Source organism: Ictalurus furcatus, chromosome 5 (genome assembly GCF_023375685.1).
Source record: "Ictalurus furcatus strain D&B chromosome 5, Billie_1.0, whole genome shotgun sequence".
Classification (NCBI taxonomy): domain Eukaryota; kingdom Metazoa; phylum Chordata; class Actinopteri; order Siluriformes; family Ictaluridae; genus Ictalurus; species Ictalurus furcatus.
The window spans coordinates 6,981,375-7,007,430 of NC_071259.1; the positions used below are offsets into that span (position 1 = coordinate 6,981,375).

The 26,056-nt window shown below is 36.0% G+C and overlaps 3 protein-coding genes across 8 annotated transcripts; all 3 read left to right on the top strand.

Annotated features, from left to right (window-relative positions):
* The first annotated feature begins 474 nt into the window (after positions 1-474).
* LOC128607564 (rhamnose-binding lectin) lies at positions 475-11,806 on the top strand. 6 transcript variants are annotated; one of them, XM_053624524.1, is made up of 13 exons: positions 475-680; positions 2,498-2,615; positions 2,778-2,810; positions 2,934-2,978; positions 3,136-3,265; positions 5,973-6,082; positions 6,484-6,528; positions 8,604-8,739; positions 8,865-8,968; positions 9,250-9,294; positions 9,510-9,645; positions 9,762-9,869; positions 11,538-11,806. In XM_053624524.1, exons 2-12 carry the CDS (start codon positions 2,585-2,587, stop codon positions 9,865-9,867), a joined length of 921 nt encoding a protein of 306 aa, XP_053480499.1. In that variant the 5' UTR covers positions 475-680; positions 2,498-2,584; the 3' UTR covers positions 9,868-9,869; positions 11,538-11,806. The 6 variants fall into 6 exon arrangements, with proteins under 6 accessions (XP_053480499.1, XP_053480500.1, XP_053480498.1 ...); XM_053624525.1 differs by having other exon boundaries at positions 477-680; positions 8,607-8,739; positions 11,586-11,758; XM_053624523.1 differs by having other exon boundaries at positions 478-680; positions 2,474-2,615; positions 11,586-11,758.
* Positions 11,807-11,940: 134 nt separating this feature from the next.
* Positions 11,941-16,947, top strand: LOC128607566 (rhamnose-binding lectin-like). Its single transcript, XM_053624527.1, has 9 exons — positions 11,941-12,280; positions 13,198-13,308; positions 13,703-13,773; positions 13,918-13,953; positions 14,089-14,124; positions 15,344-15,388; positions 15,676-15,811; positions 15,927-16,034; positions 16,659-16,947. Exons 3-8 carry the CDS (start codon positions 13,743-13,745, stop codon positions 16,030-16,032), a joined length of 390 nt encoding a protein of 129 aa, XP_053480502.1. The 5' UTR covers positions 11,941-12,280; positions 13,198-13,308; positions 13,703-13,742; the 3' UTR covers positions 16,033-16,034; positions 16,659-16,947.
* A 152-nt stretch (positions 16,948-17,099) lies between these two features.
* On the top strand, positions 17,100-24,975 carry LOC128607565 (rhamnose-binding lectin-like). Its single transcript, XM_053624526.1, has 9 exons — positions 17,100-20,657; positions 20,788-20,823; positions 20,950-20,994; positions 21,244-21,373; positions 22,404-22,513; positions 22,954-22,998; positions 23,089-23,224; positions 23,314-23,426; positions 24,877-24,975. The coding sequence occupies exons 1-9, from the start codon at positions 20,627-20,629 to the stop codon at positions 24,888-24,890; spliced, it is 660 nt and encodes a 219-aa protein (XP_053480501.1). The 5' UTR covers positions 17,100-20,626; the 3' UTR covers positions 24,891-24,975.
* Positions 24,976-26,056: the final 1,081 nt, after the last annotated feature.

Consider the following 26,056-nt stretch of genomic DNA (forward strand, 5'->3'; position numbering starts at 1 on the left):
CTTATGTTAATTTTGCAAGAATTCTAATAAGTTTATACAATTAGTGGGTTGCTTATAAATCCACCCAGTTCAACCAATACATGTCTTCAACCAATAAAATTTACAATGTATTCCTAGAGTTGAGATTACATTAACTGAAATCTCAACAAAATAACAAGAATAAGTGGGAGGATCACTGAAAAGAGTAAGTGAGGCAATACCTCAGTAGAGGCTTGATTGTTTCTTTCAATTTTACTATATCTCTTTAGAAACAAGTGTCTTCTGGTCTTCCCTGACACTGGCACATTTGGCATATTTGTAGATTCATTTTTTATATATTTATCTAGTTATAGCTATTACAGTAAGTTCATTCAACATTTCGCCATGCAGTTTGTTTGGGCTGCTGGTGCCCATCTGTCTGTACTCTGTGTACATTTTCTGATGAAGTCAAGGTCATTTGAAAATCAATATATTATGCAACCACATGCTCAATGTCCGGGGTGCCGAGAGCTTCATGGTGTTACATCTCATCTAGAAATAGCTTTATATAGCAAAACGTAACAGTTGTAGAGCCAACCAAGTAGGTGTGAAAGACAGGACTCAACTCAATTTTTAAGCTGCAGCTGATGAAGATTCAAGGAGAAGCTGCGGTTCCAAAGACCTGAGATCCAAAATACATCCAATCGAACCACTCAACGTCAGTGAGTTAAAACGATTGAAAACTTTCTTTGACAGCAAAAGAACTAGATTATAAATTTGCAGTCCATATATGACATGTTCATGTCAAAGAACAGCTCTTGAATATTTCGAACATTAATAGTACCTTGGTTATCGTAAGTCTCAACTTAGATGATGCTGATTATTGAGAACTTCTGGAAGTATAAACAAAATATTTACATCTACCTCTGTACTAAATCATTTCATCTATCATCCTAAGCCATTTTAAACAAGTTTAAGAGTGGATAGGAAAATATTGTAAATGAGTATAATCTAAACTATCATCATCAAATTCATTATATAATACAATTCATGATACCATTTAAGTAGAATTGTACTTTTATGTGGCAGCATGCTGGAGCAGTGGGTAGCATTGCCTGCCTCACAGCTACAGGGTCCCTGTAGACCACTGTGACCCTGTCCACGATAAATGAATGAATGCACATTTGTACATATCTTTTTATATAAAGGGTTTGCTTGTTACTGGTAATTAAATAGTTTTTGCTACAGTTTGCTGATGGCGTTTTATTGCATTTTGGCATGTTATTTGGATTTGCTGCTTTGATTTACAGTCATACACCCTCCTTCCATTCTAGGTTTTTATTTAGAAGAGCCTAAATAACAATTTTGTGTCCTCACCAACTTCTATAAACAATCAAATAACCTCAGGTGACCACCACAACAGCAAAAAACCCACAACAGATTTCAGTATGTAGTAATACTGTGTAAACAACAACAATTAAAAAACAACAACAACTAAGCACCAACTGTAAGTTAGAAGTGAGAAACTACACGAAGCCTTGTAATCTAAAATCGAAGCAAACTGGGTACTGATGGCTACTTATTTAAAAAAAAAAAATTACATAAAAACTGCATAAACAATGTAAAAGTTAGATGAGAACTTTGGTATCGTGGAGAGAGAAAGGTAGGACATGTGCTCCTGACTAAGTTATGTCCATGACTGAATCAAAACTGTTTAATATCTCTGGGACCCTTATTGGGCAGAGTTATGCAAACACACTTAGTACTAGCCCAGTGTTTCTCAACCTACTCATTCATGTAATTATCTAATCAGCCAATCATGTGGCAGCAGTGCAATATATAAAATCACACAGATGTGGGTCAGCAGCTTCTTGCAATCTACACATCAACCATCAGAATGGGGGAAAATGTGATCACAGTGATTGTGACCATGGCATGCTTGTTCCTTGGTCTTACCCATTGTTATGAATGACTAAGGTAATTTGGCCTATGTGTTACCTCATATTTATACCCCTGTGAAACAGGAAGTCATGGTTGAACAATTTCCTGTTCCTAGTCAGCCAGGTATACTAAAAAAAAATTAAATATCATTGGGAATGTACATCAAATTTATTTCTCATATGAATATATTCTCATATGAATTCATAGGGGTACCAATAACTGTAGCACACCTATATTTAACAGATTTATTTTTTGATAAACCAGTGTTGTGTTTGCAATTGTTTGATATCCATCAAACAATCCTGTTCCTAGTCACCCAGGTGTAGTGAAAAAAAAAGTTAAATATTACTGGGAATATACTTCAAATATATTTCTCAAATATGAATTCTTGCAAATAATTGTTGCACACATATTTAACAAAGGTTTGTTTTTTTTGTTTTTTTTTGGATAAACCTGTTTTGGGGTTGTTGGGTTTTTTTTTTGCAGTTGTTTGATATCCATGAGAGCAGTGTATTTTTGTGAATTTTTTAAACAAAAGATCAAAAGGTTAAACAATAAAAACACTTTTTCACAGCCTTCTTTGCTCATATTTACCAAGGGTGCCAGTATTAGTGGAGGGCAATTACAGTGTTTCACTGCTTGAAGTTTCAGCTTCAACTTCAGCGCCGATCCATCCAGAATCACAATGCTCTTCCGGAAGCTCACTCTACTCACCTGTAAGTTTCTTCCATGATTTTCCAAATTCTAAGTAATACCTAATTTATGACTTGGATATAAATAGCTAAATTATACCTCTTGCATCATAACAGTAGAAATAGTAAACAAATAGCAGAATTTATGTTCTTTTAACAGTAAGGTACCTGTGTTTTGCTTTACAGTTATTGCAGCTCAGGGCTTGTTTGTTTCTGGAGGTAATATTTGAATGCATCCAAATACCAACATTTTAAATAACCTAACATGTGATAATGGAGAGCCTGAGGGAGTGATTTAGGCTAACCTGTTTAAATATCTGTGCAAATAATCTATTTCTTCAGAGAATATGATTACCTGCGAAGGTGATATCCATCGCCTTACTTGTGGTAAGCTTAAATTTTCTTAATTCTCCAACAGTATATAATAAGTCTAGGATAGCTGTATAAAATATTTCATTATTATTATTATTATTATTATTATTATTATTATTATTATAGGAAAGAACATAACAATACTGTGATAAATTTATAAATATGTTTTCAGACACTGGACTGATAAAAGTGAAATCTTCTTTGTACGGCCGTACTTACAATGATACCTGTAGTTTTAACTGGTCACCATCTGAGGTTGTCAATACCAGCTGTTCCTTGAAGATTTCCACTATTGCTGATAGGTACTGGGTTTCTTGGGTTGGAATATGCACAATATATGCACCACAATTGGCGGAAATTTAAATGCAGTAATTTATGTAAGAAATAAAACACAACATTGCATACTGTGATACAAAAATAATGAACTACGTAGTGGTGTGATGCGGGCCGTGAAGCAGAGTTACTGTTATCAGCACATACAGTGCCCTACACTAATATTGGCACCCTTGATAAACATGAGCAAAGAAGGCTATGAATAATTATCTTTATTGTTTAAACTTTTGATCTTTTGTTCAATAAATTCATAAAAAATACTCTGCTCTCATCGATAGCAAACAATTGCAAACACAACACAGGTTTATCAACAACAACAAAAAAATCTTTGTTAAATTTATGTGTACAACAATTATTGGCACCCCTATGAATTCATATGGGAAAAATATATCTGAAGTATACTCCCATTGATATTTTTTTTAAAAATGAACACCTGGGTGACTAGGAACAAGAAATTGTTCAACCATGATTTCCTGTTTCACAGGGGTATAAATATGAGGTAAAACATAGGTCAAATTCCCTTAGTCATTTATAACAATGGGTTATGAATATAGAAATATAGCTTGAGCTTCACAAAATGGAAAGTGGCAATAAGAAAATATCACAAGCATTGAAAATGCCCATTTCCTCCATCAGGGCAATAATTAAGAAGTTCCAGTCTACTGGAAATGTTATGAATCAACCTTGAAGAGGACATGTGTCTATATTGTCTCAACACACTGTGAAGAGGACAGTTCGATTGGAGAAAAAAATCTCCAAGTCTGACAGCTGGAGAACTGCAGAAGTTAGTTGTGTCTTGGGGTCAGAAAGTCTCCAAAACTACAATCTGAAGTCATCTACATCACCATAAGTTGTTTGGAAGGGTTTCAAGAAAAAAGCCTCTACTCTCATCCAAAAACAAACTCAAGCATCTTCAGTTTGTCAGACACTACTGGAACTTCAAATGGGATCAGGTTCTATGGTCAGATGAAACCAAAATAGAGCTTTTTGGCAATAAATACCAGAGATGATTTTGGCGCACACAGAGGGGTAGCCATATGGAAAAGTACCTCATGCCCACGGTTAAATATGGTGGCGGCTCTTTAATGTTTTGGGACTGTTTTTCTGCCAGAGGACCTGGACATTTTGTTAGGATACATGGCATCATGGACTCTATCAAATATCAACAGATATTAAATGAAAACGTGACTGCCTCTGCCAGAAAGCTTAAAATGGGTCGTGGTTGCATCTTCCAGCAGGACAATGATCCAAAACATACATCAAAATCAACACAAAAATGGTTTACTGACCACAAAATCAAGGTCCTGCCATGGCCATCCCAGTCCCCTGACTTGAAACCCATAGAAAACCTGTGGCATGAACTGAAGAGGAGAGTTCACCAGAGTGGACCTCAAAATTTAAATGATCTGGAGAGATTCTGTATGGAGGAATGGTCTCAGATCCCTTGCCATGTATTCTCCAACCTCATCAGACATTATAGGAGAAGACTCAGAGCTGTTATCTTGGCAAAGGGATGTAGCACAAAGTACTAACTAAAAGAATGCCAATACTGTTGCACACCTAAAATTAACAAATATATATATATATATATATATTTGGGGCGCACGGTGGCTTAGTGGTTAGCACGTTCACCACACACCTCCGGGGTTCGATTCCTGCCGGGGCCATGTGTGTGCGGAGTTTGCATGTTCTCCCCGTGCTGCGAGGGTTCCCTCCGGGTACTCTGGTTTCCTCCCCCAGTCCAAAGACATGCATGGTAGGCTGATTGGCGTGTCTAAAGTGTCCGTAGTGTATGAATGGGTGTGTGAGTGTGTATGTGATTGTGCCCTGTGATGGACTGGCACCCTGTCCAGGGTGTACCCCGCCCTGTGCCCGATGTTCCCTGGGATAGGCTCCAGGTTCCCCCGTGACCCTGAAGAAGGAGTAAGTGGTAGAAGATGGATGGATGGATATATATATTTGGATAAACCTGTGTTGTGTTTGCAATTGTTTGATATCCATGAAAGCATAGTAAGAGTATTTTTGTGATTTTTTTTTTTTTAACAAAAGATAAAGGATAAAACAATAAATACAATTTTTCACAGCCTTCTTTGCTCATATTTACTAAGTGTGCCAGTATTAGTGGAGGGCACTGTAACTGCACATAACAGCAAATCCTGAAGTGTATTATTCTGCTTATGCCATGTCAACTTTTGTAATGAACAGCACATCATGCTTTTATCTGTTTATAGTTTCTATTCATATAAATGTATAAATGTGATACTTTTTTACATTCAATGTTGTGGAACGTACGCAGGACAAGGTAGCTAATATACTTAATTTACTTAACAGCAGCTATAAACAATCATTCCCTCCATAGTCTCTCTTTTTTTCTCTCTCTTGAAGTTAATAAGAAAGAAAAGTAGCTTGTCATGTTACTAAGATACCAGAAAGCTGTTAATCAGTCTAAAAGACTTGCTAGTTGTGTGTGTGTACGCCATGCTTACATGCATCTTGTTTCTATGAGGACACACAAACCAAAATAGGAGCACAGTTTTATTGATTTGAGAAAACTGATTTGTGTGATTTGTAATGAAACAACTTTTACATGAAAGTGTTTGAATTGCAGATTTAGTCTACACATGAAGTAACGCCATAACCTTGGTGAGAGCATTTGCTCTGTTCACCTCCAAACAGGTGCAATGGACTAAGAGAGTGTGAGTTAAAGACGGATTTATTTGACACCCCTGACCCATGTTATGGAACTTACAAGTACTACAACACCACTTATGACTGCATCAATGGCCGTAAGTAGTCTGTAGAATGGGGGTGTGTTAGAATTTGCAAAACATTAGAGTGGTGATGGTGATGTGCTTTAAAAGAAATTACTTTCTGTGATTGTTTTGTCTCAGTTAACATACAGCATTAAGGTTATTATTGGATTTGATCAGAAAATATGTTGAATCCAATCCAATACTGATCCAGTCTCAGCTGCAGTACAGATACTCAGTATCAGTATCTTTGTTTAAAACAACAACAACAACAACAACAACAACAGCAAACTAGTATCATAGTGCATCTATAATTTTTAGTTTTTAAATAAATCTTTGTTTAGCTATATAATCATTTCATAAAAATCTCCCATGGTTTTATGCTATACCAGTTTATCCTCACACTGCATGCATATGTTTTTATCTCTTTCCTCTAGGGGTCACTGTGATCTGTGAGCATGGCTACAGCACACTGGACTGTGGTAAGAACTTCACTGGGTCTCGCTTTTTTTTTCTTTTTTTTTCTTTAAATAATCTTGATGTTTGCTATGGAAGTATCTTGTGGACAATTTTCAAAAGCAATTCCAAACTGTATTTGCAATTGCGTTTCCTAATTGTGGACGCATAAATTGTGATAAAGTCTACCAAATTTCAAATGGAAATGCATTTCCCAATGAAGTCCATTTGCAGTTGCATTTCCCATGTCTTATGAGTTATGATCCTGTCATATCAAAATAGCAATAGCAATTACACTGTTTGCTATTTCAGTTCCTTGGGGTCGCGTACAGAGCCTGACAAAATTCAAACGGAATATCAAACCCCTTTGCATTTGCATTTCCGATGCCTTGCAAAGAAACCTGTCAATCAGTGTTGGGGGTGGGAGTATACTATGGGGCATGTTTGTATTTGGAAGTGACGCCAGTCACAGTCAGTGGCCAAGAAGGAAAATGTGCTGTACAGATAATTGCGTCAATGGTTTATTTAAAGATAATGAAGGATGAATTTGTCTTTCTGGCTTTTCTGGCTCATTGGAGATTGTAAGGAAAACCTTTTACTAAAGGAGGCAGTGCCGGTCCTAGATTTCTGGGAGCCCTAAGCAAAACTTTGACAGGGGGTTCCTGTCAGCAAAACATAAAAGTAAAATTTACACAATATAAACATACCTATAAACTGTAATAAATAAAATACATTTATTTAATTAACAAGTCTAAATGAATGAAGACTGAAAGACAAAGCACTAAACTGGCAGTAAAAACAATTTTGGATGGCACCATCTGGCCCCATCTAGCAGTCAGGAAAACTATAACAGCTGAAATTTTTTACCAATGCGTAATTCACTAACAAAACAAAAGCGTGATAAATATAGATTACTCAAGAAAGCTTAAGTAAACATACAAAAATACATCAATAATTCTCTAAATATGAAAACTTTAGAATAATGGGCATTGTTTTTGAAGCATTGACAGGAGTCATTAGACAGTAAACAATATATGAGATCAAGGGGGCCCCCTGGTGGTTTGGGGCCCTTCGCAACTACCCGCACTGTCTATGGACCTACATAAAGTTATTGTTATTGAAATCTTATTGAAAAACCGTGTTTTTTATTTTAATAATAGCAAAATATAATTTTTTTCAATGGCTCTTTCGAAAAAGAAAAAAAAAAACGCATTAACCAAAAATGAAGAAAAAGGCTCTTTGGTGAAAAAAGGTTCCCGACCAATGGGTTAGAGCATTCACACTGCATGCTGAAGCGACGCGTAGCAGCAGCGCAGCAGCAGCAGCGCAGCAGCAGCAGCAGCAGCAGCGCAGCAGCAGCAGCGCAGCAGAAGCAGCGCAGCAGAAGCAGCGCAGCAGAAGCAGCGCAGCAGAAGCAGCGCAGCAGAAGCAGCGCAGCAGAAGCAGCGCAGCAGAAGCAGCAATGTCACGATCATTTCTGCGCAGAGTCTATTGTTACTGTAATGCATGGTGTGGAACCTGGCTAGTTTTATGGGCAATTTGTTACAATAAAAATTACATCCCAACAAAAACTTTAAACCGCTGATGCTTTATTATGGCCGTGTATGACCCCAAGGCGCTCTAAAATGTGGTTGACTGTGACTGACGTCACTTCCAAATACAAACATGCCCCATACTATACTCCCACCCAGCACTGATTGACATGTTTCTGTGCAAGGCATCGGAAATGAAAATACAAAGGGATTTGATATTCCGTTTGAATATTGGCAGACTCCTTACGTGAACGAGGACGTGAAATAGCAAACGGGGTAATTGCTATTGCTATTTTGATATGAAAGGGTCATAACTCGTAAGACATGGGAAATGCATTTGCAAATGGATTTTGTGTTTCCATGTGAAATTTGCCAGACACTGTACGTTCGTGCAAACGAAAATGCAAATGGTAATGCAAGATTATTGTTTGCGTTATGTCACAATTTATGCATCCACAATTAGGAAACGCAATTGCAAACATAGTTTGCAATTGCTTTTGAAAATTGTCTGCAAACTACTTCCATAATTTCCATTGATGTAGAGCAGTTTAACCTGTGTCTCTGTGCAGAAGATGGTTCTATTCAAATCATAAATGCAAACTATGGACGTGCTGATTCAGTAACCTGCTCCAATGGACTCTCTAACAATTTGATCAAGAACACCAACTGTTATGCTCCAAACACACTCTCAACTGTGGCCGCACTGTAACAGTTTTTTGTTTGCTTGTTTATTCTAATAAATGTTTTACCTATTAGATTCATTTTTACTTAGTAGATGCACTTGGCATTCACTGGTAAAAGATCAGAGATAATCTTATTTTCATTAAAAGGTGCAATGGACAGAGGAGATGCACTGTAGAAGCTTCACACAAAATCTTTACCGATCCTTGCAGTGAGACTGTTAAATATCTCACTGTGTCTTACATCTGCACTAGTGAGTAAGCTGCTTTCTCTGGCAATCCTTTCATTTAACCTTTGTTTTTGTTGTTGTTGTTTTTTTATTTAAGTAATCTTGGGTAAACAAGAATGAGCTAAGGTTTTTTTAACCATTCATAGTATAAATGTTACAAATGAATTTAAATGAAGATTTTTAATATGCAAATCTATAGTTTGTGTAGTTTTCCTAGTCATATTATTTTATTTGGATTAAAGTGTTACAGAAATTATTATGAGAAAATAATTTTTAATATATACAAACCAAAATATTTCCTACAGGAGAAACTGTGACCTGTGAAGGAAATATTGCTGTGCTGACATGTGGTTTGTGCTCTTTTTCCCCCTTTTAATTTCTCACCTACCTATTATATAGCATGTTACATAATAAAGACTACACTAAACAGCATGTATACTACCTATTATAAAACAAAGATTTTAAGACAATATCCCGTTAGCACCAAGTGGATCTTTTCCCCACTGCTTTTCTTTAAATAGACTTTAATAGTTTATTTTCCCCTTATGCTAAATTCAAATTTTAGATGCTGACCATTTAAAGATCGTCAGTGCTAACTACGGCCGAACCGATTCAACCACATGTTCTTCAGGACGACCCCTGAGTCAAATCTCCTATACAAATTGCTACACACCTAATGCACTAAATGGAGTTGCAGCTAGGTAATGGAAGTATTAACTGAAGTATGATCTTTATCATTATTATACATGACTGTTAGCATTAACATACATTATTGATATGTATGGAGACAATTCAAATGAAAACCCATTTTTTGCAGATGTGAAGGAAAGAGCAGCTGTGTGGTGCCAGCAACAAATGATGTTTTTTCTGACCCCTGTGTTGGCACCTATAAGTACCTGACAGTTGTGTACATCTGTATCTAACTGTAAGTTTCTCTCTCTCATCTATCTAATGCCCAAGAATCAGCTAATACTGAGCCCCACATATATCATTTATACAGTGATATACAGCCCACTGTATTTCTATTTGTAGTGCCGATGAATTTTCGATTCTGATTGGTCAGAAAGTCTTATTTTCTATGACAGCAGTTCAGTTCTGCTGTCTGATTCAAATCAGAAACGCAATACTTCGCATGGAACAAAGACACACGGGGGTTTAAATATACAAACTAATCAAAGGGCATACCACAGAACAGCTGAGATAAATCAGGAAACAACTAATTACATTACAGGGGCGGAGACAGGACAGAAAACCAAAACAAATAAAAGCACGTGTCATGGTAAACAAAGTCTGACAACCTGGAAGCGTGTGCTGTCGCGCTTCAGGCAATTCATGCACACTGTCGTGCTTTTGGTTCTTTGAGTGCGCCGCTCGTTCTGGCTCTCAGTGCAATGGGAAATCTCTGACAGATCTCCCCCCACCCCAAGGGCGCTTCTCCTGAAGCGCCTCAAAAACACTCTCCCTGGCGGTCCTAGTCCTCTGGGCAAAATGTCCACACTGAACTCATAGTTCTGAGGCAGGCATTGTCCTAGTAATGGGCTTCTTCCAGAGCCGGGGAGCAGATGTGGGACATACTGACAGGATCGCAGGGGTTCTTGGGTGGAAACCAGGCGTGGGAGGCTACATCGCCAGCCTCTGGCGTGAGCAAAGCTTGGTAGGTTGCCTCGTTTGCCTCAGGGGTGAACAGGACTTGGTGGGCAGTCTCGTCAACCTCTAGCAGGAGCATGGCTGGAGAGACCATGTTGGTCTCAGGCTGGAGCTCTGGAGATGAGGTCGCCACGTAGACCTCCGGCTGGAGCTCGGCAGGGTAGACCACCTCGTTGGTCTCTGGCTGGAGCTATGGAGATGAGATTGCCACGTTAAAAGCTTTTATTAAAGAGACAGGCAGACGAATCCAAATCGTATGGCAATAACGTGGCCAAAAACAGGTGTGGGTCAGGCGCTCTACAAATAACACAAAGTTCAATAACACAAATAAGGCAAAGTTCAAAAACGAGAAACTATGGACAGGATCATAAAAATGGAGACACGAGGACAAAGAAAGACTTTGTGTGGCTCTGGCAGCAAAACATAGAAACACAATACTTTGCACAGAATAAAGACACATGGGGGTTTAAATATACAAACTAATCAAAGGGCATAACAGAACACATTACGAAACAACAGACACATTAGGAAACAACCAATTACATTCCAGGGGCGCAGACAGGACAGAAACCAAAATAAACACGTGTCACGGTAAACAGTCTGACAACCCAGAAGCATGTGCTGTCGCGCTTCGGGCGGTTCATGTGCGCTGTCGTGCTTCAGGCGCCTCTGGCACTCAATGCAAGGGAGAATCTCTGACACCTAAAACTATGAAGAATTTAAAGGGCAAGGTTACTAGATAAATAAAAATAAAGAGAGACAGATACATCATTCAAAATTGGAAAATACAAACATCCTTAAATAGTTTTTTTTCTACTAAATGTAGAAAGATGATTCAGTAGAAAATATATTGCAATCCCAAAATATACTTTATATAAAAAGATTCTGAACTTTGCAATTAAAGAAATGTGTTCAACTTTAATCTGATTTACTGTTTTATGTGCAGTGCTACAGCTTTCTTTCTTCCCCTTGTTCTTTTGACTGCTGTTGACAGCATAACTTGAGGGATTCCAGCTTTCTCCCCAGTCTCTTCAGCCTGAAAAGGAATTAGACCGCAAACATGTGCAAACATGCAGATGATAGAGTGCAGGAGTTTTGCTGTTGGTGCACTTAACATTTGCATATTATATCAACTGCTGTAATGAAAATAAACTAGACTTTACTATATGACATATTCAGTGATTCTTATTAAATTTACTGAAGTTATTCAGTCAAGTGAGTGAGTGATTTTCTATTTGTCTTTTGTTGTTTGATGAACATTAATGACAGAGACAGCAGCAGGTTTATTAGTCTGCTGTCACTTTTAGACCTAATGCACAGATCTAATATACTGTATTGACACACCTCCAATTTCCCCCCCAACTGTTTACATACACTTAAGACATAACCGACTGTGTTTGCATGAATACTCAGCAAGACCTACACTTTGACATGATGTGCATTTATTTGACCGCCCAAGCGTAATAAGCCACTAAAGAGAACTCAATTCAGTACTCACACGATGAGGGGGCTTTCTGTGCGTGCGTTACAAGTGTGTGCACACAGAAAGCCCCCTCCCATTCAGGTCAAATTTGTGCAATCTCTTTCTCTTTCTTTTTACTGAATGCCTTATCAGAAGTCTTTAGATCTTGGCATGATGACACTACACACCTCAGTAGCAAAGGGAACACCAGACACTAGATATACCAGGTATAAATAAGACAGGTTCCACCTGCACTCCCTCATCACTGGCACCCAATCTTGAACACCTGATTCTAATTTTATGGAATTTAAGGTGTGATAAATGTAGAGGTGTACTTACTTTTTCTATGTGACTAATCTGTTTTTTGTTCATTGAAGTTGTGAAAATAACAACAAAATATAAATTTTATGTGTCATTTGATGTGTGTATCAACTTTATTAATAGGCACTGTTTCAATGAGGATCAAATGTTTGCTTGTAAAAAAAAAAAACAACAACAACAACAAAAAAACAGTTTCCATGGGGTGTACTTATTTTTTCACATGCTTGTATTTACTAGAATTTGTTCCAAATAATTTTCCAAAAATAAAAAAATTCTACATTATAGCCTATAGCTGCAGCAGCAAAGGAAAGGATGATGGTGACAGATAAAGTTTAAGATCATAAAATTATTCAAGAGTGCTGTTATACTGAGTATCATCACGGCATCATTTATTTTTGCTCCACCAACTGAAAGCGTTCTCAAAGAACCCACAGCTGGATAGAGCGTTGTGTGCTGCCATGCAATTAAACATTACATTAAACAAATGACTGTGAGGAGATCTATATACAGCACATCCAAGGTCATCAATGATGATACTAATTTTTGTGTTGGGGTATTTGTTTCTGCAGGTGTAGAATAGAGTTTTCCTCCGTTTAGTAAGCTTTCTACCAGTACATTGCTCTTATCAGTATATGTGCACTAATTATGTGACACAACTGAGCAATATGTGCAGTAACCACTATATGTGCAATAACTATGTGATACAATTAGGAATATCTGCAATAACTAATTATATGTGCAATAGCCAGAATACTGTAAGAATACAGAATGAGGAATAAACTAAGAATCTTGTGGGTGTAATAACTAATATATGTGCAATCAGGGTGAATTGGAGGTGAAGTTGAGGTGAAGTATATGTACCCACCAGCCTGTGTTAGTGCAATCTTAACACCAGCAGAGGGAAACTCATTCTACCAGTGTTGACAGTTTATATGTAAGTATTTTATTCTGTATACCATGTTAAATCCATCTAAGTAATTGTATGCTTCTACCTGTGTGGAATTTAATACAAATGAATAGCTTATTTATTTGTATAAGTATAGCGTCCACCATCATAATTAGCAAGAATGCCATGACAGCATTTGTTAAGTATATTTCCAAGTACTTGTTAAATCTTGGGATTCCAAAATAAACAATCTGAAATGGATATCGTAAAAAGATTTTGTGTTAGTAACATATTCATGTTTAACGTAGGTGACTAATAGGTAAAGGAATATTTGTTGCACTGACTTACCAGTATGTTGTAAAGACTTTTACTAAAATGTTTAACTTTTACTGCATTCACTATATGTATGAATTGTATAAATCCATCCGTTCCCATGGTGCAGCACTTGAAGTTTCAACGTCAACATTGACGCATCTAGCATCATGATGTTCCTGAAGCTCACACTGCTCACCTGTAAGTTTCTTCCATGCTTTTCCATATGAAATCCTTGGGTGTGTTAAGCTACATCATATGTCTTACATCTTAACAGAGGAAAGAGTAAACAATGGACAGAATTTATGCTCTTTTGGTAGTAAGTTATAGTGTTCTTCTTTACAGTACTTATTGTAGCTCCTGACCTGCATGTGTCTGGAGGTAAATTCTGAATGCAGTCAAACACCAACATTTGAAACATTAATAAACTAACATTATAATGGCTTGTCATGGGTCTAAATACATCATTCAGGTATACTTGCTCAAAATATGTATTTGAATAATCTATTCTTTCAGAGAATTTGCCCTGCTCTGGTGATGCCAGCATGTGTCGTAAGTTTAAATATCCCACCTTCTCCAACAACATATAATAATAATTCTATGATAGCTATATGCAAACATTTTCTTATGACAGGAAATTTGACATTTTAATACTGTGATAAAATTTGAATTTCTAAGGAAAGGATATTCATTTGTTTTCTGTAGTTATAAATATGTACTTGAATTTCATCACGTTGAATGTATAAATATAAACTGTTGCTAATCATTAAGTGAATGTGAATGAATGTATTTTTGTTTTGTTTTTTACACAAACTGACTTTATAAGGAACACCTGTTCACTTGATTATTCATTCAATTATCCAAACAGCCAATCATGTTGCAGCAGTGTAATGCATCAAAGATCATAATGGGGGAAATGTGATCTCAGTCACGTTGACCATGGTATGGTTGCTGGCACCAGAATCTCTGAAACTGCTGATCTTCAGGGATTTTCTTGCACAACAATATCTAGAGTTTACACAGAATGGTGGCGCACACACAAAAAAAGACATCCAGTGACCATCACTTTTGTGGGAGGACATAAATGACCATACTGGTTTGAGCTGATAAAAAGGCTACAGTAACTCAAATAACCACTCTTTACAACTGTGGTGAGCAGAAAAATATCTCAGAATGCACATGTCACAGGTTTAGGATTGGCTACAACTTCAACGTGTGTGTGTTTATGTGCAGAGTTTATGGATCAACCGATTCCAACCGAGATTCTTGTTAGCACGATATCCCAAGAACGAGTGTTTCAATTATTATAATAGTGTTTAAATGATTTTGAAGGAATTAGCATTGTAAGCAGCAGGTAAACTGATTAGAATTCATCACAACAGGATCAAGGTCACAGCAAGTTCAAATGTCTGATACAGTTTTTTGCCAACAGGTTTTCTCCTTTGAAGTATATTTTATGGGTATTTGAGACATATCATTTATAACAAGAAGGACTAGACTTGTTGGAAGCAGAGGCCTCCCTGTTGAGCAGTTGGCAGCAAGTTCTGCTTGTTCTGTCTTTCTCTTTTCTTTCACGCCCATTTTCCTCATACTAAATATTTTCATTCTTTCTCTTTCTACATTTGGATTTAAAGCATATTAAGGAAATTATTTGAAAATGATGTTTGCAGTATTTCTAAACCTTGCTTCATGTAGTCCGTATAAAAATATCTGTCTAAACCAAAAAAGGAAGTGATTAATTGCATTAATTTTTTTAATCTGTTTCCGACAGCAATAATTGTTACCTGTGAACATGGTACTGCTGTGCTGAATTGTGGTAAGTTATTTGTTCAGTCTTATTATCTACCTACTGTATAATATTGTATAGGATAGTACATAAAAAAACATGACATTATACACCTCTTATTATAGGACATAGCTTTTAAGACAATATCCCATTAGCATCTAGTATAAATGCATGATCCAGAAAAGCTGAGTAATGATGAGTGTTATACCAAACAGATCTAGAATTCTTTCACCACAATTTTGGTCTTTTTTCCACTGTTTTTGTTTTTTTTTAATGACTGATCATTTTTCCCTTGTGCTAAATTCTTCACATTTTAGGTGCTCGCCATATAAGGATCATCAATGCTTTCTATGGCCGAATTGATTCGCATACGTGTGTCGCAGGACAACCCCACAGATCTATCCGCAACACACGTTGCTCCGCACCTCATGCAACAGCTAAAGTTAAAGCGAGGTAACAGAATATGACCTGAAGTGTGATTTTTATCATTATCACAAATGACAATTAAAATTAGCATGCATTACTGATATCTGTGGAGACAATTCAAATGAAAAACATTATTTTGCAGATGTAATGGAAGGTGCTACTGTCAGGTGCCTGCTAAAAATCATTTCTTCTCTGACCCCTGCTATGGCACCTATAAGTACATGAAAATTGCGTACAACTGTGTCTAACTGTGAGTTTCTCTCTCTCCCTCTTTCTCTCATTCATTCATATATATATATATATATATATATATATATATATATATATATATATATATATATATATATATAATGAATGAGACTCAGCTAATGTTGAGCTGCACATACTGTATATTATAATACTGTATATAAGTCAAAAAATTAATAAAGGCCAAAGTAATTAGATAGGTAAAGAAATACAATAAGATAATTAGATAAAAAAATGACTTATGTGAAATAAGAACTTTATTTTTTTTTTTAACCAAAAAGATAATTCAACATATAAAATACTGCACTCATATCATGTAGATAAAAATATTTAGAATCTTTTATTAAATCATTTTTTAATCTGTGTTCTGTATTACTTCACAATTCAAGTATAGTACATACAGTATGAATGGTATTTTATGTGCTACAACAGTAATACACCTATTTTTTTCTTCCCTTTTTTTCCTACTGACAGAATAACTTAATATAATTTATATACAAATATTCTGAACTTTTATATCACATTGTTTTTACTTTTTTTTTTTAAACCTCATGTACCGTGCATACAATAGGAAAAGTATTTTATGTGCTATTCTTTTTTCCTTTGTTCTTTTTACTACTCATGACAGTATAACTTGAGGGATTCCAGCTTTCCGCAGTGGCCTCTCTTCAGTCTGAAAAGGAATGAGACCAAGTTTTACATATGGCAAACATGCAGATGTTAGAGTGCACATGTTCTGGTGTTGCTTTGGTGTTGGTGTACTTTATATTTGCATGTTATATAATTACCTGCTTATACCTGTAATGATTTTCCCCCTGAAACTTGATTATTTTCTTTACATGTAATCACTTCCTCCTAAACAAATTAACTTTATTAATGATTCTGCAATAAACTATCCTCTAAATGCAAGCATAACAGGGATGAGGGTTGTGTGTGTTTATGTGCAGAGTTTCTAAAAATTCAGACAGTTCATTTAATCCAAGGCAGTGATTGTCCAATTAGTGATCTGATAAAAGAAGTCCAATAAAGTTTTTAAACACAGAGCTCAAGCAGATGGTGGAAAATTTAATCTAAAGGCAGAATACATGTTAGCAGTCCAAGGGTGTCATATGAGCAGATGGTTTAGAAATCAACAAATTACACACACATTAGTCTACTATCTGCGTTTATTCATAGACAACTCAATAAAAAATAAATCATAAACTAAAGAGAGAAAGATTATTGTCAGGGTAGTCTTTTTTTGGTGGCAATTACAAGCCAAACATATTTTAACCCTTCAGACAGTGGTGTGATCATTTTATATAACAACACTTCATAGGGTGAAGATCCCTTTGGGCCTGGTTGTAGACTAATGATCTTATTTTAGTGATGAGATTTTGATGGCCCAAGATGAGCGCACACACACACACCCACCCACACACACCCACCCACACACACACACACACACATATACCTCTCAGTCCACTCATATATTTTGTATATTCAACCAATAAAACTGAGGGAGAAGACTGCATAATTATTTTAAGTTGCTAAATGTGTGCAATTTTGCAGTTTCATTTAAAGTCAATAGTTTAACAGATAAAATTAAGAGAGTAGTCTTCCTCATTTTTTGGCGAACATTTGGGCATTTGGGAATCTCTCTCTCTCTCTCTCTCTCATATATATATATATCCAACGAATGGGACTCAGCTAATGCTGAGCTGCACATATATAATATATAATATATAATACTTTATATATTAAATCAAAAAGTGAAACTGACAATGGATAATTTAAAGGCCAAGGTAATTAGATAAGTAAAGAAAAAACAAGGGACAAGTACAATCATAAAGTGACTTACTTTATTTTAAACCAAAAAGATCATTCATCACAATGTACTGCAGTCCCGTATCATTTATATAAAATATTCAGAGTCTTTTATTAAATCATTTTTAAACTTGTAATCTGAATTACTTCACATCTCAAGTATAGTACATACAGTGTGAACGGTATTTTGCGTGCAGTGCTACAACTATTCTCTTCTCTGTTTGTGTGAACTGACAGAATAAATCAAGAGATTCCAATTTTCACAAGTTTTGGTGTTGGTGTGCTTTATATTTGCATGTTATATAATCACCTGCTGTAATGATTTTTTCCCCCCGAAACTTGGTTATTTGCTTTACAAGTAATCACTTCGTCCTGAACAAATTATCTTTACTAATGATTCTGCAATAAACTATCCTCTAAATGCAAGCATAACAGGGATGAGGGTTGTGTGTGTTTATGTGCAGTGTTTCTAAAAATTCAGACAGTTCATTTAATCCAATGCAGTGATTGTCCAATTTGTGATCTGATAAACAAAGTCCAATAAACATTTCAAACACAGTGCTCAAGCAGATAGGAGCAAAAGGTAATCTAAAGACAGAAAATAGCTTAATAGTCCAAGGTTGTCATACAACCCTAATAATCACAAGTATAATACTGACAGTTAAAAAAAACAAAAAACAAACAAATTACTGCCTGGCACTCAGACTCAGACCACAGTGCAAACATTGTAAGTGCACCTGGAATACAGCCTCGGTAACACAATCAAGTCATGGTAATTCTCAAGGTAATGAGACTCTTTTCCTACTAAACCTTTTATGTGTTACAAGCAACGTTTTACAATCTACAACACTTATTGGCATGCATGTTAAGACTCCTGTGTTCTCCAAGTCCTGTCACCAGGACAATAGCTTCTGGCCCTCACCCATATGACAGATGGAGTGTTTGTCACTTTGCCTCCAATATGCCTTTTACAATTCAGCTATAAACAACACCAGGAGCCTGCTCAGTCAGCATCCTGAAGCCTTAATCTCAACCCCTTAGACCTCACACCAGTTGATGGCCAACAAGTTACAACACAAAAACAAAAATTATTGTGTGATAATTTCATGCTGAATGAATGCGTAATGTAATGTAATTTTCCTGTAACGTACATAAACCTCTGCAACTAGTTCATGTTTGGTGTGAATTTCATTGTAAAATCACAATTGGAATGTTAGAGAAAGTTCTGTGAATAGACAATGCTTCAGTTTCAAATTTGGGGTATTAACATAATATATCCAAAAGAATATTAACATTAACAAAAAAGAAACATTACTCTTTGCTTTTTACAGAATAAAGTTACACAGTATGTGTATTGGGCACATGGTTCTTTATTAAAACAAAGGCCATTGTGACGTCTTCATGCATTGAGGTTGTCTGGGGAAGGCGTGAGAGTGGGTTTGTGTGGACTATCTACCATCTTGGAAGCTCCACTTTTGCCTTGGAAGGCTCAGGATTGATGTTTGAACATATGTCTTAGAAAAACGCATAAAATATAGAATAAGTTACAAGCACAAGTCTGACCCTAAAAAGGGTCAGAAAAGAGCAAAGATAGAGGAAACGGCTAAAAAGGATGGATAACTAAAAGAGGAACAACTGTACCATGCAGATAAGTGTTAGAATGCTCACTCACCCATGACAAGGGAAAAGTCTGTTGCTCATCCAAGGTAGAAATAGATCAAAAGTAGATAAGAAAGTAACTGCTAGAAAACATAATAGACCCTACAAGATAACTGTCAAAAATGATGATGCAAATAATGTTGCAAGACAATAGACAGAGGCAAGAGACAAGGAAATGTTTAGGGCAGCATTAAACTATAAAACCCCAGACTCCTTGGACATACATAACAAGGATACGTGTGGAGACTTGGGATTGGATGTGCAAAAAGAGGAAACGTGTGATTGGTTAAAGTTGGAACAGGCTCTCTCCATGATCTAAAAACAAGCTAGGGCTATGTCTGGACCTTAGGCAAGATTCCTTGCTGAAATCTGTGCACACACAGTCATAAGACTTGCTCTGTGATCTCCAAACAAACCTACTCAATCCCATGGCTAGATGTTCAGCACAATCACTACTGAACTCTATGTTCACCCTATGATCTTCACTGATGCCACAGCCAACAACACTGAAGTCATTTTACTGAGCAGGACCAACGATTAGAATGTAACAATAAAGCTTCTCCATGTACACTCTTCAGTTTTGGCATGGTATATATAAATATACCATTGGAAAGAAAAAGACTTGAGCCTGACACATTAAAGAAACACTTTTGCTCACATTCACAACTCGCACTTACAGCACAGCAGTATGCCTGACATACTGTTGGCCTCACTACTGCTTAATTCAGGGAAATAGATGAGGCTGACAAATAAATACTGACATTATGAAAATCATGAATATAAATGAACACAAACTAACCTACAGATGAACACAAGACAGCACCAAACAACACATAATACATTTTATGTCATCATTAAACAGCACAGCCTCTTAAAGTTTTCTAGTTTGGAACCCTTTTTGAGTTATCAGAAGATAACTAGTAAACTAGTATACATCACCACAGGGTGCTTATGATTTATGGATAATTGCACTCCAAATGAACAACCATCCAAATATGGACTCTTTGACTAAGGTTTCTAGTGTATTGGTTTAGGTCACAAGTTATTTCCTGGTATTCATTATAAATAGGTCAGTTCCAGTAGTGCAGCACTTGAAATTTCAGTTTCAACCTCAACATATACAGCATCACAATGCTCCTCCTGAAGTTCACTCTACTCACCTGTAAGTTTCTTCCATACTTTTCCATAGTATATAATACCTCAAATGATACCTCTTGCAACAGGAGAAAGAGTAAAGAGTTAGTGGAATTTATGTTCTTTTAATAGTAATGTATCTGTGTTTTGCTTTATAGTACTCATTGAAGCACCTGATTTGCTTGTTTCTGGAGGTACTATTTTAATGCAACCACCAATATTTTAAATAACTTAACATGTGATAATGTTTTACAGAGAATCTGAGTGAATGTTTCAGGCTTACATGCTCAAATATCTGTGTGAATAATGTATTCTTTCAGAGAATATAATTACCTGCTATGGTGATATCCAACACCTGACTTGTGGTAAGCTTCAATGTCCTATATTCTCCAACAGCATATAATAATCCTCTGATAGATGTAAGAAAACATTATTACTATAGGAAAATAAACAGTCTTTTATATGAAAAGACTAATTCTGCAGTTAGAAATCTGAACTTGAATTCAATTATGAATATGTAAATATAAATTGTTGCTAATTATATATATATATATATATATATATATATATATATATATATATATATATATATATATATATATATATCTCTTTAGCCACTGGACTGATAAAGGTGAAGTCTTCTGTATATGGCCGTACAGACCGTCACACTTGTAGTGCTAGTCGTCCAGCTTCTCAGGTTGCAAATACCAACTGTGCCTTGAGGATTTCCACAATCGCAGATAGGTACAGTGTTTCTTGGCTTACAATACACAGTAGATTATATTAGATATATTAGATATAAGATTTATTAGATTTATGGGACGATATATATATACAGTATCTCACAAAAGTGAGTACACCCCTCACATTTTTGTAAATATTTGATTATATCTTTTCATGTGATAACACTGAAGAAATTATACTTTGCTACAATGTAAAGTAGTGAGTGTACAGCTTGTGTAACAGTGTAAATTTGCTGTCCCCTCAAAACAGCCATTAATGTCTGTGTCACATTAAAAGATATAATCAAATATTTACAAAAATGTGAGGGGTGTACTCACTTTTGTGAGATACTATATATATATATATATATATATATATATATATATATATATATATATATATATATATATACACACATACATACATACATACACAGTAAAATCCCTAGTGTTTAATTAACACCCAGAGTGTTTATTTGAGTATGTATATAAACATTGTAGGGTGTGAATCAACACTATGGGTGTTAAATCAACACGTGATTTTGCTGTGTATATACACACTCAGAAAAAAAATGTCCTCTCACATTCAACTGCTTTTATTTCCAGCAAATTTCTTAACATGTGTAAATATTTTCATTAACATAAAAACATTCAACAATTGAGACTTAAAGTGTACAAATTTCACAGACAGAATAATGAGTCCCTGAACAATCATCAATATCAAAAGTAACAGTTAGTATCTGTATGTATATATATATATATACAGATACTGACTGTATGACTGACTATATATATAAATCTGAACTTGAATTCAATTATGAATATGTAAATATAAATTGTTGCTAATTATATATATATATATATATATATATATATATAGAGAGAGAGAGAGAGAGAGAGAGAGAGAGAGAGAGAGAGAGAGAGAGAGAGAGAATTTCTACATGAACGAGTTTGAACAACAGATGTTTGCTATTTATTCCAAATTCTGAATACACATGACCCAACACCATAACGCAGGTGAGAGCATTTGGTCTGTTGTTTATCACAAACAGATGCAATGGACTAAAAGACTGTGACTTAAAGACGGATTTACTTGGCAACCCTGACCCATGTTTTGGAACCTACAAGTACTACAACACCACTTATGAATGTATCTATGGCTGTAAGTAATGTTCACTACTAACACACTGATCTTGAACCAGTATTGAAATCCTCACAGTAACCAAGTCAACTCTTTGCGAAAGTCTGCTGCCAAGTATGCAAAACATTAGAGGGGTGATGCTAATGTGCTCTTAGACATGTTTGTTCTAAGTTCACGTTCAAGAACTGTTTCATGTGAGTCATGCAAAGGAATGCTCATGGCTGGTGGATTTTCTTTTTCTTTTTCTCATTCTGTCATTTCTGTCACTGCATTTCTTAATAAAAAAAAATATTTTCCTTTCTTTGCTGTGTTCATTCAGTCTTTCTTTCTGTTTAGTCTTTCTGTCAGTTTAGTCGCAATCCTCTTGCATGTTGTTCCACATCACATTTAACAGCATGGTTTGGAGTGTGTTATTCCTTACTTATCACCTGATTGCATGCATTTCTGTCTCCTTTCTCTAGGGTATTCTGTGATCTGTGAGTATGGTTACAGCACATTGGACTGTGGTAAGAACTCTACTTCTTTATGGTTGGGCTGCTGAGTGTTTTATTACAGCAGGTTTACCTGTGTGTTTACTTGTGTGTACCTGTATGCAGGAGATGATTCTATTCAAATCATAAATGCGAACTACGGACGTGCTGAATCTAGAACCTGTTCAAATGGACTCCCCAGTGTTTTGACCCAGAACACCAACTGCTACGCTCTGAACACATTCTCAACTGTGTCCGCAATGTAAATTGTTGTTTCTTTTACTTGAAAGAAGATGCACTTGGTGTTCATTGCTCAGAGATGCCATGTTAACATCTTACTTTCATTTAAAGGTGTAATGGACAGAGGAAATGCACTGTAAGAGCTGACTACACCATCTTTACAGATCCTTGCTTTGGGACTCTTAAATACCTCACTGTGTCCTACAAGTGCATTTCAGCTCATAGTGAGTAATCTGCTCTCCCTGATAAGATGTTCCATTTTAACTTTTTTTTTTTTAACTTGGGGAAAAAGGAATGAACTAAAACACTTAGCCTTTTAAGATATGAGTAAAAGAATACTGAGGCAAATAACATTAGAGAACATTAAAGTAGGCCAAGGCAATTACAGTCCTCTTTGAATGTATTGGAATGGCAGGGCCAGTTCATTTGTTTTTGTTATATACACTGAAGACATCTGGGTTTGATATCAAAAGATGAATGAGATGATGGATCAGAATTTCAGTTTTCATTTCCTGATATTTACATCTTGATGTGTCAACAACTTAGAACAACCAAAAATTTTTAGGTGAGCAAAGTATAGGAACAGATAATCTTAAATCGTCATGAAACACTAATCTACATTTTCTGAGATTTTAACAGAGGTGTTTGTGTCGTACATCAAGAAAGACAATCTTAGCATATGTTAATTTTAATTGTAGGAGAAAACTGGTTAATTTTGCGCTTTTCTCTCTCTCGCTATTTTCATCTTCCAGGTTTAAAATCTCGTTGTGTCACACATCACAGCCAGTGGCAATGGCAATCCACACCAATTTAAGTTGCATTTTTCAAAAACATTGATAGGTAGACTTGAGCTGGAGTTTTCATGACTCTTTAAAGTAAATGAAAGTAAATAACACTTAATTTTTGGTTGCATATCCCCTACTTGCAATACATGCATCAAGCCGGTGACCCACTGACGCAACAAAACTGTTGCATTCTTCTTTTGTGTTGCTTTTCCAGGCTTGTACTGCAGCTTCTTTCAGTTATTGGTTTTGGGGGATTTCTCCCTTCAGTCTTCTCTTCAGGATGTTAAAAGCATGCTCAACTGGGTTAAGGTCTGGTGATTGACTTGGCCGGTCTAAAAACTTTTTTCCCCTGATGAAGTCCTTTGTTGAGTGTTTATTGGGTCATTGTCTTGCTACATGATGAAGTTCCTGCCAATTAGATTGGATGCATTTCTCCTAGACTGGAAGACAGAATGTTTCTGTAGACTTCGGAATTTATTCTGTTGCAACCATCAAGACTTTCATCATTAATAAAGATTAGTGAGCCCAATCCAGAAGCAGCCATGCAAGCCCAATCCATGACACTACCTCCACCAGGCTTGACCGATGAGCTTGTTTGTTTTTGATCATGAGCAGATACTTTCTTTCTCCACACTTTCTCCAGTACTTATCTCTCTCTCTCTCTCTCTCTCTCTCTCTCTCTCTCTCTCTCTCTATATATATATATATATATAAAATTTATTGCTTTATATAAGCTTAGCTTCATTACATTGCTTCATATAAAATATAGCTGCCAAAACTAAAAAAAAAAAAAGAAAAAAGAAAATAAGCTGTGTTTGTGAAGGGAATAATGCTGTGCTGACATGTGGTTTGTTCTCTTTTTTTATAATATATATTTATATGCTTACAGGGCTGGACATCTAGACATTTGGAGGCACTGGGCAAAATTTATGTTGGAGGCACCCCTCCTCCCGCCACCTTTCAAAATAAATAAAAAGCACTTGAAGCAAATATGATCTGACCTTTTTATTTATACAACATCTGTATTAATATTTGTATATTTTTACTTATGTCCATATTAATTAAACTTTAACTAAGGTAAACACTAAAAAAGAACTAAAGAATGAAAGACCATCTGGACCATCTCTTATTCCTTTGTTACGGATGCCATGGACAGGCTTTCCCCCTCCTATTGAACCAATATAGACTATAGATATAGTCATTATATATTGCAGTGCAATACTTTAAATATGAAGTGAAAGAGACAAACTACTAAGCAGAAAGAATAGTTCATTTCTTCATAAACTTGTAAGCTTATTTTTCAATCAATATAACAGTATTTATGATTTGAAAACAAAAATGAAGTATTATGTTAGAGCATTAATGCAAACATCAGCAGAATTTAGAAGATATACAGACAGTTGAGGTCCTTTTTTTGGGACATTAAAAAATGCCATCATAAAGCCGGGTGCACAATGCAATTTTTAATAGTTGTTTGTGACTGTTGCTTGTCAGACTGTATGAATGTGATCGTCCGGGCCGGCAGAAATTTTAACATTCTTTTTTGCAACATTAGGAGAACTTTGCCATTTACACAGCTGTACATAGTATGTATGTACTCATGCAATATACCATTGGAAAGCTAAGAATCTTGTGATTCGCTTTATATAAGCCATTTAAAGATAACAACAGCAGCTACAATCAATGTCTTTGTCAGACCACCAGCATACAAACAAAGGAACACCAAACAGAGCCAACACACCTATGAAGACAGATAGCAGTCCACTGATCCATAACATCCTGACAAAAACAGTCTTGTTACACTGGCAAAGGTCCAAACAATCCAATTATATAAAAAAAACTTAGTCCAAAACACATTTTACATCAATAAATCCACATGAACTACTCTTGCATTGTTCCAAATTATCTCAGAAAACCACATTGTTCTTCTTATCTCCTCAGCGCGCAACTGAACACACCTAATTGCTTGAGCTCAAAATGGCCCCGGGGGCTGTGACCTATTGAATGACACCTCATTTGAACCAATAGGAGCTTCCATGTCCTGTCTATAGACTTCAAAATCCAATGAG

What these genes read in the sequence shown, in the direction of transcription:
- LOC128607564 (XM_053624524.1), top strand. Translation starts at nt 2,585, where the DNA reads ATGCTCTTCCGGAAGCTCACTCTACTCACCT. An exon ending in TATCCATCGCCTTACTTGTG is followed by an intron (nt 2,979 to 3,135) that starts GTAAGCTTAAAT and finishes ATATGTTTTCAG; the next exon opens with ACACTGGACTGATAAAAGTG. An exon ending in TTATGACTGCATCAATGGCC is followed by an intron (nt 6,083 to 6,483) that starts GTAAGTAGTCTG and finishes TCTTTCCTCTAG; the next exon opens with GGGTCACTGTGATCTGTGAG.
- LOC128607566 (XM_053624527.1), top strand. Translation starts at nt 13,743, where the DNA reads ATGATGTTCCTGAAGCTCACACTGCTCACCT. An exon ending in GAAGCTCACACTGCTCACCT is followed by an intron (nt 13,774 to 13,917) that starts GTAAGTTTCTTC and finishes TCTTCTTTACAG; the next exon opens with TACTTATTGTAGCTCCTGAC. An exon ending in TGGTGATGCCAGCATGTGTC is followed by an intron (nt 14,125 to 15,343) that starts GTAAGTTTAAAT and finishes TGTTTCCGACAG; the next exon opens with CAATAATTGTTACCTGTGAA.
- LOC128607565 (XM_053624526.1), top strand. Translation starts at nt 20,627, where the DNA reads ATGCTCCTCCTGAAGTTCACTCTACTCACCT. An exon ending in TATCCAACACCTGACTTGTG is followed by an intron (nt 20,995 to 21,243) that starts GTAAGCTTCAAT and finishes ATATCTCTTTAG; the next exon opens with CCACTGGACTGATAAAGGTG. An exon ending in TTACAGCACATTGGACTGTG is followed by an intron (nt 22,999 to 23,088) that starts GTAAGAACTCTA and finishes ACCTGTATGCAG; the next exon opens with GAGATGATTCTATTCAAATC.